General features: G+C 37.8%; 2 protein-coding genes and 1 long non-coding RNA gene across 3 annotated transcripts; all 3 read left to right on the forward strand.

Annotated features, from left to right (window-relative positions):
- Positions 1-3,046: 3,046 nt before the first annotated feature.
- On the forward strand, positions 3,047-10,635 carry LOC131952555 (uncharacterized). Its single transcript, XM_059315280.1, has 5 exons — positions 3,047-3,269; positions 6,951-7,066; positions 7,955-8,130; positions 8,831-8,968; positions 9,907-10,635. The coding sequence occupies exons 1-5, from the start codon at positions 3,197-3,199 to the stop codon at positions 10,076-10,078; spliced, it is 675 nt and encodes a 224-aa protein (XP_059171263.1). The 5' UTR covers positions 3,047-3,196; the 3' UTR covers positions 10,079-10,635.
- A 1,371-nt stretch (positions 10,636-12,006) lies between these two features.
- LOC131952670 (uncharacterized) lies at positions 12,007-13,029 on the forward strand. Its single transcript, XM_059315434.1, has 3 exons — positions 12,007-12,156; positions 12,406-12,533; positions 12,850-13,029. Exons 1-3 carry the CDS (start codon positions 12,081-12,083, stop codon positions 13,027-13,029), a joined length of 384 nt encoding a protein of 127 aa, XP_059171417.1. The 5' UTR covers positions 12,007-12,080.
- Positions 13,030-13,447: 418 nt separating this feature from the next.
- On the forward strand, positions 13,448-15,195 carry LOC131952380 (uncharacterized). Its single transcript, XR_009388532.1, has 2 exons — positions 13,448-13,610; positions 14,518-15,195. It is a non-coding gene; the product is annotated as an uncharacterized LOC131952380 (long non-coding RNA).
- The last annotated feature ends 501 nt before the right edge of the window (positions 15,196-15,696 follow it).

The raw sequence follows: 15,696 nt of genomic DNA on the forward strand, positions 1-15,696 counted from the left end.
TTTAGACCAAATAACCTTGTACACCTGTAGAAATGTTTAGACCAAATAACCATGTACACCTGTAGAAATGTTTAGACCAAATAACCCTGTACACCTGTAGAAATGTTTAGACCAAATAACCTTGTACACCTGTAGAAATGTTTAGACCAAATAACCCTGTACACCTGTAGAAATGTTTAGACCAAATAACCTTGTACACCTGTAGAAATGTTTAGACCAAATAACCCTGTACACCTGTAGAAATGTTTAGACCAGATCTGTACACCTGTAGAAATGTTTAGACCAGATCTGTACACCTGTAGAAATGTTTAGACCAAATAACCATGTACACCTGTAGAAATGTTTAGACCAAATAACCCTGTACACCTGTAGAAATGTTTAGACCAGATCTGTACACCTGTAGAAATGTTTAGACCAAATAACCCTGTACACCTGTAGAAATGTTTAGACCAAATAACCATGTACACCTGTAGAAATGTTTAGACCAAATAACCATGTACACCTGTAGAAATGTTTAGACCAGATCTGTACACCTGTAGAAATGTTTAGACCAAATAACCATGTACACCTGTAGAAATGTTTAGACCAAATAACCATGTACACCTGTAGAAATGTTTAGACCAAATAACATTGTACACATGTAGAAATGTTTAGACCAGATATGTACACCTGTAGAAATGTTTAGACTAAATAACCATGTACATCTGTAGAAATGTTTAGACCAAATAACCCTGTACACCTGTAGAAATGTTTAGACCAAATAACCTTGTACACCTGTAGAAATGTTTAGACCAAATAACCATGTACACCTGTAGAAATGTTTAGACCAAATAACCCTGTACACCTGTAGAAATGTTTAGACCAAATAACCTTGTACACCTGTAGAAATGTTTAGACCAAATAACCCTGTACACCTGTAGAAATGTTTAGACCAAATAACCTTGTACACCTGTAGAAATGTTTAGACCAAATAACCCTGTACACCTGTAGAAATGTTTAGACCAGATCTGTACACCTGTAGAAATGTTTAGACCAGATCTGTACACCTGTAGAAATGTTTAGACCAAATAACCATGTACACCTGTAGAAATGTTTAGACCAAATAACCATGTACACCTGTAGAAATGTTTAGACCAGATCTGTACACCTGTAGAAATGTTTAGACCAAATAACCCTGTACACCTGTAGAAATGTTTAGACCAAATAACCATGTACACCTGTAGAAATGTTTAGACCAAATAACCATGTACACCTGTAGAAATGTTTAGACCAGATCTGTACACCTGTAGAAATGTTTAGACCAAATAACCATGTACACCTGTAGAAATGTTTAGACCAAATAACCATGTACACCTGTAGAAATGTTTAGACCAAATAACCTTGTACACCTGTAGAAATGTTTAGACCAAATAACCTTGTACACATGTAGAAATGTTTAGACCAGATCTGTACACCTGTAGAAATGTTTAGACCAAATAACCATGTACACCTGTAGAAATGTTTAGACCAAATAACCCTGTACACCTGTAGAAATGTTTAGACCAAATAACCCTGTACACCTGTAGAAATGTTTAGACCAAATAACCTTGTACACCTGTAGAAATGTTTAGACCAAATAACCATGTACACCTGTAGAAATGTTAAACCAAATAACCCTGTACACCTGTAGAAATGTTTAGACCAAATAACCTTGTACACCTGTAGAAATGTTTAGACCAAATAACCCTGTACACCTGTAGAAATGTTTAGACCAAATAACCTTGTACACCTGTAGAAATGTTTAGACCAAATAACCATGTACACCTGTAGAAATGTTTAGACCAAATAACCATGTACACCTGTAGAAATGTTTAGACCAAATAACCCTGTACACCTGTAGAAATTTTTAGACCAAATAACCATGTACACCTATAGAAATGTTTAGACCAAATAACCCTGTACACCTGTAGAAATGTTTAGACCAAATAACCATGTACACCTGTAGAAATGTTTAGACCAAATAACCGTGTACACCTGTAGAAATGTTTAGACCAAATAACCCATCACACCTGTAGAAATATTTTGATAGACAAGCACTTTAATACAAGGATATGCCCTCAACCGTGGACACGGACGAAGATGTGCACTTAGATATAACAATAAGCATAAACAAAGCTTAAGGATAAGCGACACGTATAAGCATAAGACATAAGCATCAGCATCAGCCTAAACGTAAACGTAAACGTAAACGTAAACGTAAACGTAAACGTAAACGTAAACGTAAACGTAAACGTAAACGTAAACGTAAACGTAAACGTAAACGTAAACGTAACCGTAAACGTAAACGTAAACGTAAACGTAAACGTAAACGTAAACGTAAACGTAAACGTAAACGTAAATGTAAATGTAAACGTAAACGTAAACGTAAACGTAAACGTAAACGTAAACGTAAACGTAAACGTAAACGTAAACGTAAACGTAAACGTAAACGTAAACGTAAACGTAAACGTACACGTAAACGTAAACGTACACGTACACGTACACGTAAACGTAAACGTAAACTACTTCTACTTCGAGATTTGACATGTCGTTTACATGGACATAGACACTGAAATGGACAGAGCTGTAGGTCATGGCTACATTAGAGCTTTAGATTAAGAGCTGTAGAGCTGTACTTAAGTTAAGCTCCTCTACTGTGGGTACTTTTTACCCCACTGTACTAAAACACTTCCAAAAAAACTTCCTCTCATCTATACATACTTATACATACATACTTACTAGCACGACCTTGACATGTCTAAAAATAGACACGATTGTAAGATTGTTCTGTTTATAGAATGCTGCAATTATCCAGTATTACCAGTTTCAAAACAACTTTCTACACAGAATGAAAAAGACAACAAAATTATATCTGATTGAATTAATGAATACATTTCAAACATCGGGGGGGGGGGGGGGGTATGTAGAACATTATTTTCTTAACGATAGTTTCATGGTCTACCTAACACATGCCTTAGACTTTTATTTTATCTCATGTACATTTTTGGTGGTATAAAATAAATTATTTCATTTAAGATGTTTTCTGATTGGTTCAAATTCGTCAAGCTTGACCCAACTGATGAAAGTAGAAAGTATATAAAACAGCACTTCTTGGTGGTCATGCGAACCTTGCGCTTGAGTTAAAGTTAGACTGATCTAAAAGACAAACTAGTTCAAAATGATTAAATCACTTGGCGTCTTGGCACTCTTGCTATGGACCAGTGGCCTTGTAGCAGCCCAAGATTTCACTCGTAAGTTGAGACATTTGCCAAAATTTTATTCGTAAGTTGAGACATTTGCCAAAATTGTATTCGTAAGTTGAGACATTTGCCAAAATTTTATTCGTAAGTTGAGACATTTGCCAAAATTTTATTCGTAAGTTGAGACATTTGCCAAAATTTTATTCGTAAGTTGAGACATTTGCCAAAACTTTTTTCGTAAGTTGAGACATTTGCCAATATTTCATTCGTAAGTTGAGACATTTGCCAAGATTTCATTCGTAAGTTGAGACATTTGCCAAGATTTCACTCGTAAGTTAAGACATTTGCCAAGATTTCACTCGTAAGTTGAGACATTTGCCAAGATTTCATTCGTAAGTTGAGACATTTGCCAATATTTCATTCGTAAGTTGAGACATTTGCCAATATTTCATTCGTAAGTTGAGACATTTGCCAAGATTTCACTCGTAAGTTGAGACATTTGCCAAGATTTCACTCGTAAGTTGAGACATTTGCCAAGATTACATTCGTAAGTTGAGACATTTGCCAAGATTTCACTCGTAAGTTGAGACATTTGCCAAGATTTCATTCGTAAGTTGAGACATTTGCCAAGATTTCACTCGTAAGTTGAGACATTTGCCAAAATTTTATTCGTAAGTTGAGACATTTGCCAAAATTTTATTCGTAAGTTGAGACATTTGCCAAAATTTTATTCGTAAGTTGAGACATTTGCCAAGATTTTATTCGTAAGTTGAGACATTTGCCAAAAAAATTTTCGTAAGTTGAGACATTTGCCAATATTTCATTCGTAAGTTGAGACATTTGCCAAGATTTCATTCGTAAGTTGAGACATTTGCCAATATTTCATTCATAAGTTGAGACATTTGCCGAGATTTCACTCGTAAGTTGAGACATTTGCCAAGATTTCATTTGTAAGTTGAGACATTTGCCAATATTTCATTCGTAAGTTGAGACATTTGCCAATATTTCACTCGTAAGTTGAGACATTTGCCAAGATTTAACTCGTAAGTTGAGACATTTGCCAAGATTTCACTCGTAAGTTGAGACATTTGCCAATATTTCATTCGTAAGTTGAGACATTTGCCAATATTTCATTCGTAAGTTGAGACATTTGCCAATATTTCATTCGTAAGTTGAGACATTTGCCAAGATTTCATTCGTAAGTTGAGACATTTGCCAAGATTTCACTCGTAAGTTGAGACATTTGCCAAGATTTCACTCGTAAGTTGAGACATTTGCCAAGATTTCACTCGTAAGTTGAGACATTTGCCAAGATTTCACTCGTAAGTTGAGACATTTGCCAAGATTTCATTCGTAAGTTGAGACATTTGCCAATATTTCATTCGTAAGTTGAGACATTTGCCAATATTTCATTCGTAAGTTGAGACATTTGCCAAGATTTCACTCGTAAGTTGAGACATTTGCCAAGATTTCACTCGTAAGTTGAGACATTTGCCAAGATTTCATTCATAAGTTGAGACATTTGCCAAGATTTCATTCGTAAGTTGAGACATTTGCCAAGATTTCATTCGTAAGTTGAGACATTTGCCAATATTTCATTCGTAAGTTGAGACATTTGCCAATATTTCATTCGTAAGTTGAGACATTTGCCAAGATTTCACTCGTAAGTTGAGACATTTGCCAATATTTCATTCATAAGTTGAGACATTTGCCAAGATTTCATTCGTAAGTTGAGACATTTGCCAAGATTACATTCGTAAGTTGAGACATTTGCCAAGATTTCACTCGTAATTTGAGACATTTGCCAAGATTTCACTCGTAAGTTGAGACATTTGCCAAGATTTCACTCGTAAGTTGAGACATTTGCCAAAACTTTTTTCGTAAGTTGAGACATTTGCCAAGATTTCATTCGTAAGTTGAGACATTTGCCAAGATTTCACTCGTAAGTTGAGACATTTGCCAAGATTTCACTCGTAAGTTGAGACATTTGCCAAGATTTCACTCGTAAGTTGAGACATTTGCCAAGATTTCACTCGTAAGTTGAGACATTTGCCAAAACTTTTTTCGTAAGTTGAGACATTTGCCAAGATTTCATTCGTAAGTTGAGACATTTGCCAAGATTTCACTCGTAAGTTGAGACATTTGCCAAGATTTCACTCGTAAGTTGAGACATTTGCCAAGATTTCACTCGTAAGTTGAGACATTTGCCAAGATTTCACTCGTAAGTTGAGACATTTGCCAAGATTTCACTCGTAAGTTGAGACATTTGCCAAGATTTCACTCGTAAGTTGAGACATTTGCCAAGATTTCACTCGTAAGTTGAGACATTTGCCAAGATTTCACTCGTAAGTTGAGACATTTGCCAAGATTTCACTCGTAAGTTGAGACATTTGCCAAGATTTCACTCGTAAGTTGAGACATTTGCCAAGATTTCACTCGTAAGTTGAGACATTTGCCAATATTTCATTCGTAAGTTGAGACATTTGCCAAAATTTCATTCGTAAGTTGAGACATTTGCCAATATTTCATTCGTAAGTTGAGACATTTGCCAATATTTCATTCGTAAGTTGAGACATTTGCCAAGATTTCACTCGTAAGTTGAGACATTTGCCAAGATTTCACTCGTAAGTTGAGACATTTGCCAAGATTTCACTCGTAAGTTGAGACATTTGCCAAGATTTTACTCGTAAGTTAAGACATTTGCCAATATTTCATTCGTAAGTTGAGACATTTGCCAAGATTTCACTCGTAAGTTGAGACATTTGCCAAGATTTCACTCGTAAGTTAAGACATTTGCTGTGATCATCTAGCGCTAATTTAGCGCCTCTCTTATACCTATCATTTGCTAATTTGGCGATTATCTTGAGCTCATTTTAAGCTCATTTTAAGTCCATTTTAAGCTCATCTAAATATCATTTTCCCCAGATAATTGGCAGAACGCGCGATTGTCAACTCTAAAATTCCCAAGTTCTACTCTAAAAATTCCATGTTTCTAATTTCTAAAAGTTTGCGATTTTAAAATTAAAAAGTCCATGACCTTAATTTAAAAAATCTCATACGTCTTTTTTTTTTTCATTTAAAATGTTGTGTTTCTTGAAGTTAAAAGTCCACGACAGGGGCGTAGCGAGGGGGGGGGGGGCGGGGGGTGCGGACCGCACCGGGTGACACCATTTAGGGGGGTGACACCAAGGCAAAAAATAGCAAAATATATAGAGAAAAACTCGAGGGGGGGTGCAAATCGAAAACTTGAGGGGGGGTGCAAATCGAAAATTTGAAAGTTTGTCCCTGGGAAGGGTCTCTATGCCTCTGGGGGGGGGGGGGGGTGACACCATTAAGTGCCGCACCGGGTGACACCCGACCTCGCTACGCCACTGGTCCACGACACTATGCTTGAAAAGTCTTTGTTATAATAGTATATTTAAAAAACAAATTCTTTAAAAAAAACTGTGGCAAGCGATGCAACTATAGTCGAATTTTTAAAAATTAAAACCGTTTGGGAAACATCGATTAAAATCGTTTTCATATTTTTGTAATGAATATGAGCCCTTGAAAAGCCGTTTACATTACCAGTAATTATTTTTTTGAATATATCTAGCCTTAGTAAAACCGAAGTCATTTTGTATTTATTTCACAAATGTTATAAAATATTCAATTTCGGTTGAAAAATATGTTTCCTGGCACCACCTATTTGGAACCAGCTTGTCAAGCTTATCAAAGTATGTATCTCCCCAGCCGATGACCTCCTGGCAGACGGAGAGGTTGTTCTGGGGGAGAAAGCCGACTCCGACTTCGATAATTCGATTACACCGAAGGACGACCAACCACGTGAACAGCCGAACGAAGATGAAGTAGATTCTCTCTGTTTTCGTGCTTTCTATTTACAGTCTCACTGTTTACAGTCTCACTATTTACAGTCTCTCTATTTACAGTCTCTCTATTTACAGTCTCACTATTTAAAGTCTTACTAAGTACAGTCTCACTATTTACAATATATTTACAGTCTCACTATTTGCAGTCTATTTACAGTCTCACTATTTTCAGTTTCACTATTTACAGTCTTACTATTTACAGTCTCACTATTTACAGTCTATTTACAGTCTCACCATATAAAGTCTCACTATTTGCAGTCTCTTTATTTACAGTCTCACTATTTAAAATCTCACTATTTACAATCGCACTATTTACAGTGTCTCTATTTACAGTCTATATTTACATTCTCACTATTTACAATATATTTACATTCTCACTATTTACTGTCTATTTACAGTTTATTTACAGTCTCACTATTTACAGACTATTTAAGTCTCATTATTTAGTCTTGCTATTTACAGCCTCTTTATATACAGTCTTACTATTTACAGTTTCACTTTTACAGTCTCACTATTTACAGTCTCTCTATTTATAGTCTCTCTATTTACTGTCTCACTATTTACAGTTTCACTGTTTACAGTCTCACTATTTGCAGTCTCTCTATTTACAGTCTCTCTATTTACAGTCTCTCTATTTACAGTCTTACTATTTACAGTCTTACTATTTAAAATCTATCTAGTCAAGTTTGACACTGACATCAAGTGACAGTTTGACACTGACATCACGTGACAGTTTGACACTGACATCACGTCACAGTTGACACTGACATCACGTGACAGTTTGACACTGACATCACGTGACAGTTTGACACTGACATCACGTGACAGTTTGACATTGACATCACGTGACACAACCATACATTCCAGGTCAAGAGACTCTACACCCAGCAGTACGAAAAAGGCACCATAGATACGGTAGCTGATCCGGTCTCCGGCTGTCCGGCTAGTGATGACGGCACAGTGGGTGACCTCACGCTGCCGGCAGACGAGAGTGTGTACTGGCAGTTTCTGCAGTACACAGAATGGTACAAGGACTATAAATTGTGAGTAGCCACTGGTACAAGGACTATAAATTGTGAGTAGCGTACAATGACTATAAATTGTGAGTAGCGAGTGGTACAAGGACTATAAATTGTGAGTAGCGTACAATGACTATAAATTGTGAGTAGCGAGTGGTACAAGGACTATAAATTGTGAGTAGCGTACAAGGACTATAAATTGTGAGTAGCGACTGGTACAGTGACTATAAATTGTGAGTAGTGACTGGTACAAGGAATATAAATTGTGAGTAGCCACTGGTACAAGAACTATAAATTGTATGTAGCGAGTGGTACAAGGCTATAAATAGTGAGTAGCGACTGTATAAGGACTATAAATTGTGAGTAGCGAGTGGTACAGTGATTAAAAATACTGAGTAGCGACTTCTATTTTGACTCTAAATATTAAGTCGCGACTGTTACAGGGACTACACATTTATAAACCAACAATCTTCGCCCCTGTATAAAACAAGTCAATCCCCAACAAAGAGACAATGTAAACAATCTAGTAAACAAAATCTCCCTACCGTTTAGCTGCTGTCCGGCATATAGTAAACAAAATCTCCTTACCGTTTAGCTGCTGTCCGGCATATAGTAAACAAAATCTCCCTACCGTTTAGCTGCTGTCCGGCATATAGTAAACAAAATCTCCCTTCCGTTTAGCTGCTGTCCGGCATATAGTAAACAAAATCTCCCTACCGTTTAGCTGCTGTCCGGCAACCCAGAAATACCAGTGCCAGAACGGAGTGCTGACCTACATGCCCTGCTTCAGTACCTACTACAAGAAGTCAAAAGTCTGGTGCTGCCCCATTGGGAAAATCCCCATCGCCAACTGTAACTGTAGGTAAGTCGTTTTCTTCGGAGGGTACTTGTCTCACAAGTCTCATGACACGGGTCCAACAAATCTCACGGCACATGTCCAACTAACAGCACGGCACATGTCCAACTAACATCACGGCACATGTCCAACTAACAACACGGCACATTTCCAACTAACAACACGGCATATGTCCAACAAATCTCACGGCACATGTCCAACTATTAGGGATCGGCGTGGTCGATTCGGTAAAGCTGGTTTACGTTAGGAAAAGTAAAGGATATTTGGCATCAAAATAATCACATTACATGCCCAGATCACAAAAACAGATGAACTCTAGTTCCTCTGTCCTTGAAACTACCATGAGAAAAGTTAGTTCTGAATGGTTAACTACCTAACCTATACAATTAGCTAAAGGTTTTTTACAAGCTTTTATTTAACTCACTTCCTCTGTCTGTCCGTCAGTCTGTCGTCAGTCTTGATCGAAACGCCCGAGTGAAATTACGGGCACTTCTAACTGCAAGATGCTGTTCGTAGTGGGTCTCTTCTTAAATATTAGTAAAAGTATCCAAAAAATACTAAAGTGACCCACGCTTTTCTTTATGGTTATTTAAATAGTAGTGTAGAATTTATTTTCTACTTTTTAGTGCATTATTACATAAAAGTTTGTTATTAAAACGTTTTTATGAATTTATTTTTTCGAAAACTGATTTAAACATGAAAGAAGTAAAAATATTGAAATTTTTTTAAAGTTTTTATTACATTGTGTTGCAATAACATTATCTCCATTTTTTTTAGTAAATTCTGTATTATTATTTTCTTAAGTTATTATGAATGTTATGAATTCGACTATCGTTTTTGAGGTTTAGGTCTAGTAAATATTTGACTATAGTCTTTATTTACCACGAAATGCTGTGTTTACACAGGAACCTGCCGCAGTTAAAACTTGTATTTTTCCCTTCCAGCAAATGTTCAGTCCTGAAGGAGGATTGTGTTTACACAGGAACCTGCCGCAGGGTGTACAGGCTACAGACCTTCACTGCCGTCTGCTACGACACTTGGTGGGGCTACATCCTCAAGTTTAAGAAATACCTGCCGTCAAGATGCTACTGTGACCTGGGATGTCTAGAGAAGTAGATCACAGGTTGACCTAAACACCTGAATGTTCAACTGTGTAACCTAATGCTAAACTCTGTCACCGAAAGTTAAACAATGTAATCTAACTAAACTTTTATACTTTACTGCTAAAAAAACATACAATAAATATAAATACAAATGGTAGCTGCATTAAAGAAACACTAAAAAAATAAAAGTAAACTTAACATGCTCATATTAAAGAAACACACTCATATTAAACAAAGCACTAAATATAATAAATACCCTCATTTTTAACCAAACACACTCATTTTAAACCCATTCATAACAAACACACTAATTTTAAAATACACACACTACTATTAAACACACTATTTTTAAAATACACAAACTAACATTAAACACACTAAAGGTAACATTATATACCATGAAGTAACAAAAAACGCCCCCTACCCCTCAAGCCGATTTCCCCACTAAAGCGAACAAAATTCTTTAAGATTGTTTACCTCCCTTAGTCCACATCTTGAAGGTGTTTTGTGGTAATATCAATTTTCTATTGTCCCCTCTGTCGTCGTCGTCCCCCCCCCCCCATCCCCCCGACCAGTGTCTCCTAATTCAAGCTCTATTTTTTATCAGTAATGTGTGTATTTCTACTAGCAGTCTGCAGTCAAATCTCTGTATTAAAAACAAAATTATATTTTTTTATTCGTGTTTTGTTGTTCTTTTTTTTTTAAATTCACTATCAAGATGTGTCATACTAATGATAAACTACTCACAATGGGTTGTCTAGAACCTCACACCACGAGCGTGTGAGGGGCGGTTTGTTACCTCCCACACCAAGAGCGTCTGAGGGACTGTTAGTTACTTCACACACCAAAAAGTGTGAGGGACTGTTTATGTACCTCCCACAGATTGTGAGGGACGGTTTGTGTACCTCCCACACAAAAACAGTGTGAGGTATAGTTTGTTTTTACAATTCTTGCGGAAAATTATTACAAACGCGCTAATATTCGTTTTAATTAATGAATGTTCAGAAATGTTGGACTTTTCTTTATTGCCGTTTAAAGTTGGGTATGCTACTTTATGACGACTAGTATATAGTACAGATGAAGTAGAGTTCACGTTTCTGTGATCTAGGTCATGTAAAGTGACAAATTTATGCCAAGATTTGAACCCGGGAAAGGTGGAATTCAGTCGGGCGCTCTACCACTGGAACCACTGCAGCACTTTCTTATCTAACAATTTACGAAGGAGTGAATCTTGACCGCTTGGGTTGACCGCTAGACTTGTGAAGGTCTGGGTTGACCGGTAGACTTGTGAAGGTCTGGGTTGACCGTTAGACTTGTGAAGTTTGGGTTGACCGCTAGACTTGTGAAGGGCTGGGTTGACCGTTAGACTTGTGAAGGTCTGGGTTGACCGCTAGACTTATAAGGTCTGGGTTGACCGTTAGACTTGTGAAGGTCTGGGTTGACCGCTAGACTTGTGAAGGTCTGGGGCGAAATATCTTGACCTATACCCTTATGGAGGTCTGGGTTGACCGCTAGACTTATGAAGGTCTGGGGGTGAAATATCTTGACTGCATCTAATCCACATGTATGTAGGTTACCTTAGGAAGCCTAATCACAATTGTTGACGAAAGCATCGTGACCCGGATGTTACCTACATTAAGCCCGTCAGTACAGGATACGGGCGGCGTAGAATTACGTAGTAGGGGTGGAGTACGACAGGGTATTTCCGCCATTCCGCATTCGTCGCCCGATATCGTCAACACATCGTGACCGATTTCACCTAAAAACATGAATGAGAGGTTCATTCATTACTTTGTTAATGAAGATGTCACGCTCCACTGCGGATCAACACGAGATCCTTTTCAACCCATTGTAATTGAGGTAACAAGCGGTGAAGCCAATTATATGATGTGACGACTGTTCTGATTGGTTAATATTCATCGCAGCGCTACGCCGTAGTGTATATAACCAGCTAGTCTAGAATACGTTTATAGCAAACGAGCTGAGAACAAGACAGACTAATCTAAAAGATCGACATGTCCACAATGTTTAGATCACTTTGCATCACGGTACTCGTGTTGCTTGCAATGACAAGCGCCCAGAATTCGACGGGTAAGCGAATTTGTAAAAAAAAAATTAAAAAAAAATGTTTTAAATTTCATGTCTTTGTATATTTAAATAACATGCATTTAGAAACTAATTTTGTAAGCTACATAACAAAGATAAAATAAAATACATGTTTTTAAAATGGCGATAAAATCACACCAGAAAACTATTCAAAATCGAATTTCTTTTACTAGTTTAGCAATAAATCTTTTCTAGTTTTGAAAATAGATTAAATAATTTTTCCCTTTGTTTTAGCTGACGGTGGTCAACAGGAGCCGATTTCGGAAGGTGAAGTAGAGCTAGTCGAGAGCAAAGACAATGAGTTTGACCAGGGTTTGTTTTCAAGGGTTGACCGGCCTACGGAGCTGCCGTCTCAAGACAGGGTAACCAAATCTTCTCTCGCTTACTTCCCTTTATTGAAATTTCTGGAAGTTTAAAAACTAAAATGTTTTAGATTTACAATTCTCCGTCAGTGTTTCTTCCAGACTTTTTTCTCCGAGGGGAGGGGGGGGCACCAGATATTTTCGGGGGGGGGGGGGGGAGGACGGACACTGGTAAAAGTATATGTTTTCTATATAAATTCCATGTCGTTCGTGGGGGGGGGGTAGACTTTCTTGCCCCCCCCCCCCCCAGATGCCTGGAAGAAACTCTGTTCTCCGTTGATGATAGAAGGTTTATTGAACCTTTTGAAACCTACAGGTTGCCAGTTTGTATAACGAGCAGTATAAAGCTGGCACCATTGCTACAGTGGAGGAACCGACATCAGGGTGTCAAGGTGACACAGCGAGGACCGGAAGTGAGGTCACCCAGCTGGCGGAAGTGAACCTGTATGTGCAGTACTTGCTGTATCAAGACTGGTACATGGATTACAAAAAGTAGGTCCACGGTCACGATGTCTGTGTTGTTTTTGTTTGATTTAAGCGTCAGTGTATCACGTGACAACGTGTGGTCGGGTGGTAGAGCGCACATCGTCTGGCCTGAAATTCTCGAGTTTAATGTGTGATGGTTTTCTCTTCTAAATATGTTTTCAATGTGTTTTGCAATTGTAATATTTTAAAAAATTAACGTAGTTACTATTTTTCCTAATAAATACCACACGCCAAAATGCCCAGCAGTCCTTAGGATCAATGTTGGGAGAGTTTTTAATAATTTGTTCTGATCTTTAAAAAGAACTTTTTCACTTGCTTGTAAAAACTTTTGACCCCTTTCACCCCAAACTCACCTCTTCCTCTCTTTAAACTTATAATTAAAACGGTCATGCCCCTGGGATAGAGTTATCAGGTTCGCATAGGTCGGTGATCAAAGCATGCTCCGCCCACTTTCAGGTGCTGCCCCGCCTCCCAGAACTATGGCTGCCGCAGTGTGAGGAAACCTTTACCGTGTTTTACGACCTACTACAATGGCATGTTCGCTTGGTGCTGCCCCCTACAGAAGATTGCAGTCAGCAACTGTAACTGCGGGTAAGTTGTTATTTCAACAACTGCGGGTAAGTTGTTATTTCAACAACTGTGGGTAAGTTGTTATTTCAACAACTGTGGGTAAGTTGGTATTTCAACAACTGCGGGTAAGTTGTTATTTCAACAACTGTGGGTAAGTTGTTATTTCAGCAACTGTAACTGCGGGTAAGTTGTTATTCTGCAACTGCGGAGAAAATTAAGGTGTTGAGAAACAATCAAGGCGTCACTAGGGGGGAGACAATCATGCAGAACGTCATTGGGGGGAGAGACAATCATTGCGTCACTATGGGGGGGGGGGGGGACAATCAGGGCGTCACAAAGTTGGGAGAAAACTGGGGCGACAATAAAGGCGTCGCTACAGGGGAATGGACATTCTGTTGGGGTGATATAAACTGTAAATGCACAGTCAAAACGTCGCGGATCTCATTTAATTATTTGACAGGAAATAACTGTTTTAGTGACGTCACTTGCCCTCACCGGAAGCCAAGATTCGAGTCTTCACTTCATTTGTTTTTATTTTTACTTGGAGAATGTATCCAACAACTCCCCTAAAATAACCCCTCTGGTTTTACGTGCCCGCCTTATTTATTTCACCTTACAATTCTTCAAATCTCTTGTACAACTCTCAGGACAATAAAATAATAAAAATACACCAATTTTAAAACTACTGTAAATATTATTATCAGTGTTTCTTCCAGACTTTTTACTCCGAGGGGCGGGGGCACTTGAAATTGGGGGGGGGGGGGGGGGGGGCGGACTAAAATTTCCGGGGGAAGAGGGAAACGGAGACTGTTAAAAGAAGAAACTTTGATTATTATCCCTTTAAAAAGACACAAAAAACTGACAATTAAAATCAACTCCCATCAAGATTTATAAAAATAATTACACCATTTCGTTTCGTTCCTTCCAGGAAGTGCGCCGTGTTTTACAAAGACTGTTTCTACACCGGCCAGTGCCAGAGACGCTACAGCTACACCCACTTTGCTGCCGTCTGCTACGTCAAGTGGTGGGGGACCATCCTCCATTTCGCCAGGTACCTGCCCACCAGCTGCTACTGTAGGCAGGTCTAGGAGCAGACGATTTGAAATGTATTCAACTGACATATTTTTCTGGCAACTTTTAGAGTAGAAAAACTCACTGGCTTTTTTTTGTGATCGAACATTTCACAATTCATTAAAAATTTGATAAACTGAGTATTTTTAAAATTTCCAAAGCCCTCGTGTTCAGATTATAGTAAATTTTGTAGAAAAAATATTATTCAATGATATTTATTCCCTTGTATTTGATGTCTCTAAGTTTCTGAAATAATAAGCCACACAGTTTATATTTACATTGTTGATACTGAGTGAAAATTGTTATTGATCAACATGCATGCCATATATCATTTCATTGCGGTAACTTACTTACGTAGACTGTCTTAATTAAGTGTGTCTTCATCACTGAGGTCTTAATCCAGACGTTTGCAACTTGAATGAAAGGTGTTCTATAAAAGTGGCCTAAGGTTTCTGTGGTTATCACTAATACAACTTTGATGTTGTTATGACACTGTTGATGTTATGATTGTTTTCATTAAAACTTCTTGAATTAATTATTGTTTCTGTTTTGATATCACTTCATCGAATATCAACTGTGATGAGGAATAGGTGTGGATTTTTAAAAGTTGGAAAGGGAAAATTACAGCTGCAATAAAAAAAGAACATTGAAATTGTTTTTACAAACATGTACCTTCAAGTACACACATACACATATACACACGTACACATGTACACAAGAAAACAGGTACACAGATACACAGGTACAAAAGAACACATGTACACAGTACATATGTACACAGGTACACATGTACACAGATACACACATACACAGTGCATATGTACACAATACATATGTACACAGTACATATGTACACAATACATATGTACACAGTACATATGTACACATTACATATGTACACAGGTACACATGTACACAGGAACATAAGAACACAGGTATACACAAACACAGGTACACACTTACACAGGTACACAAGAACACAGGTACACGTACACGTACACGTACACGTACACGTACACGTACACGTACACGTACA

Source organism: Physella acuta, unplaced genomic scaffold (genome assembly GCF_028476545.2).
Source record: "Physella acuta isolate Inbredline_101_S28 unplaced genomic scaffold, ASM2847654v3 ptg000072l, whole genome shotgun sequence".
NCBI classification, from domain to species: domain Eukaryota; kingdom Metazoa; phylum Mollusca; class Gastropoda; family Physidae; genus Physella; species Physella acuta.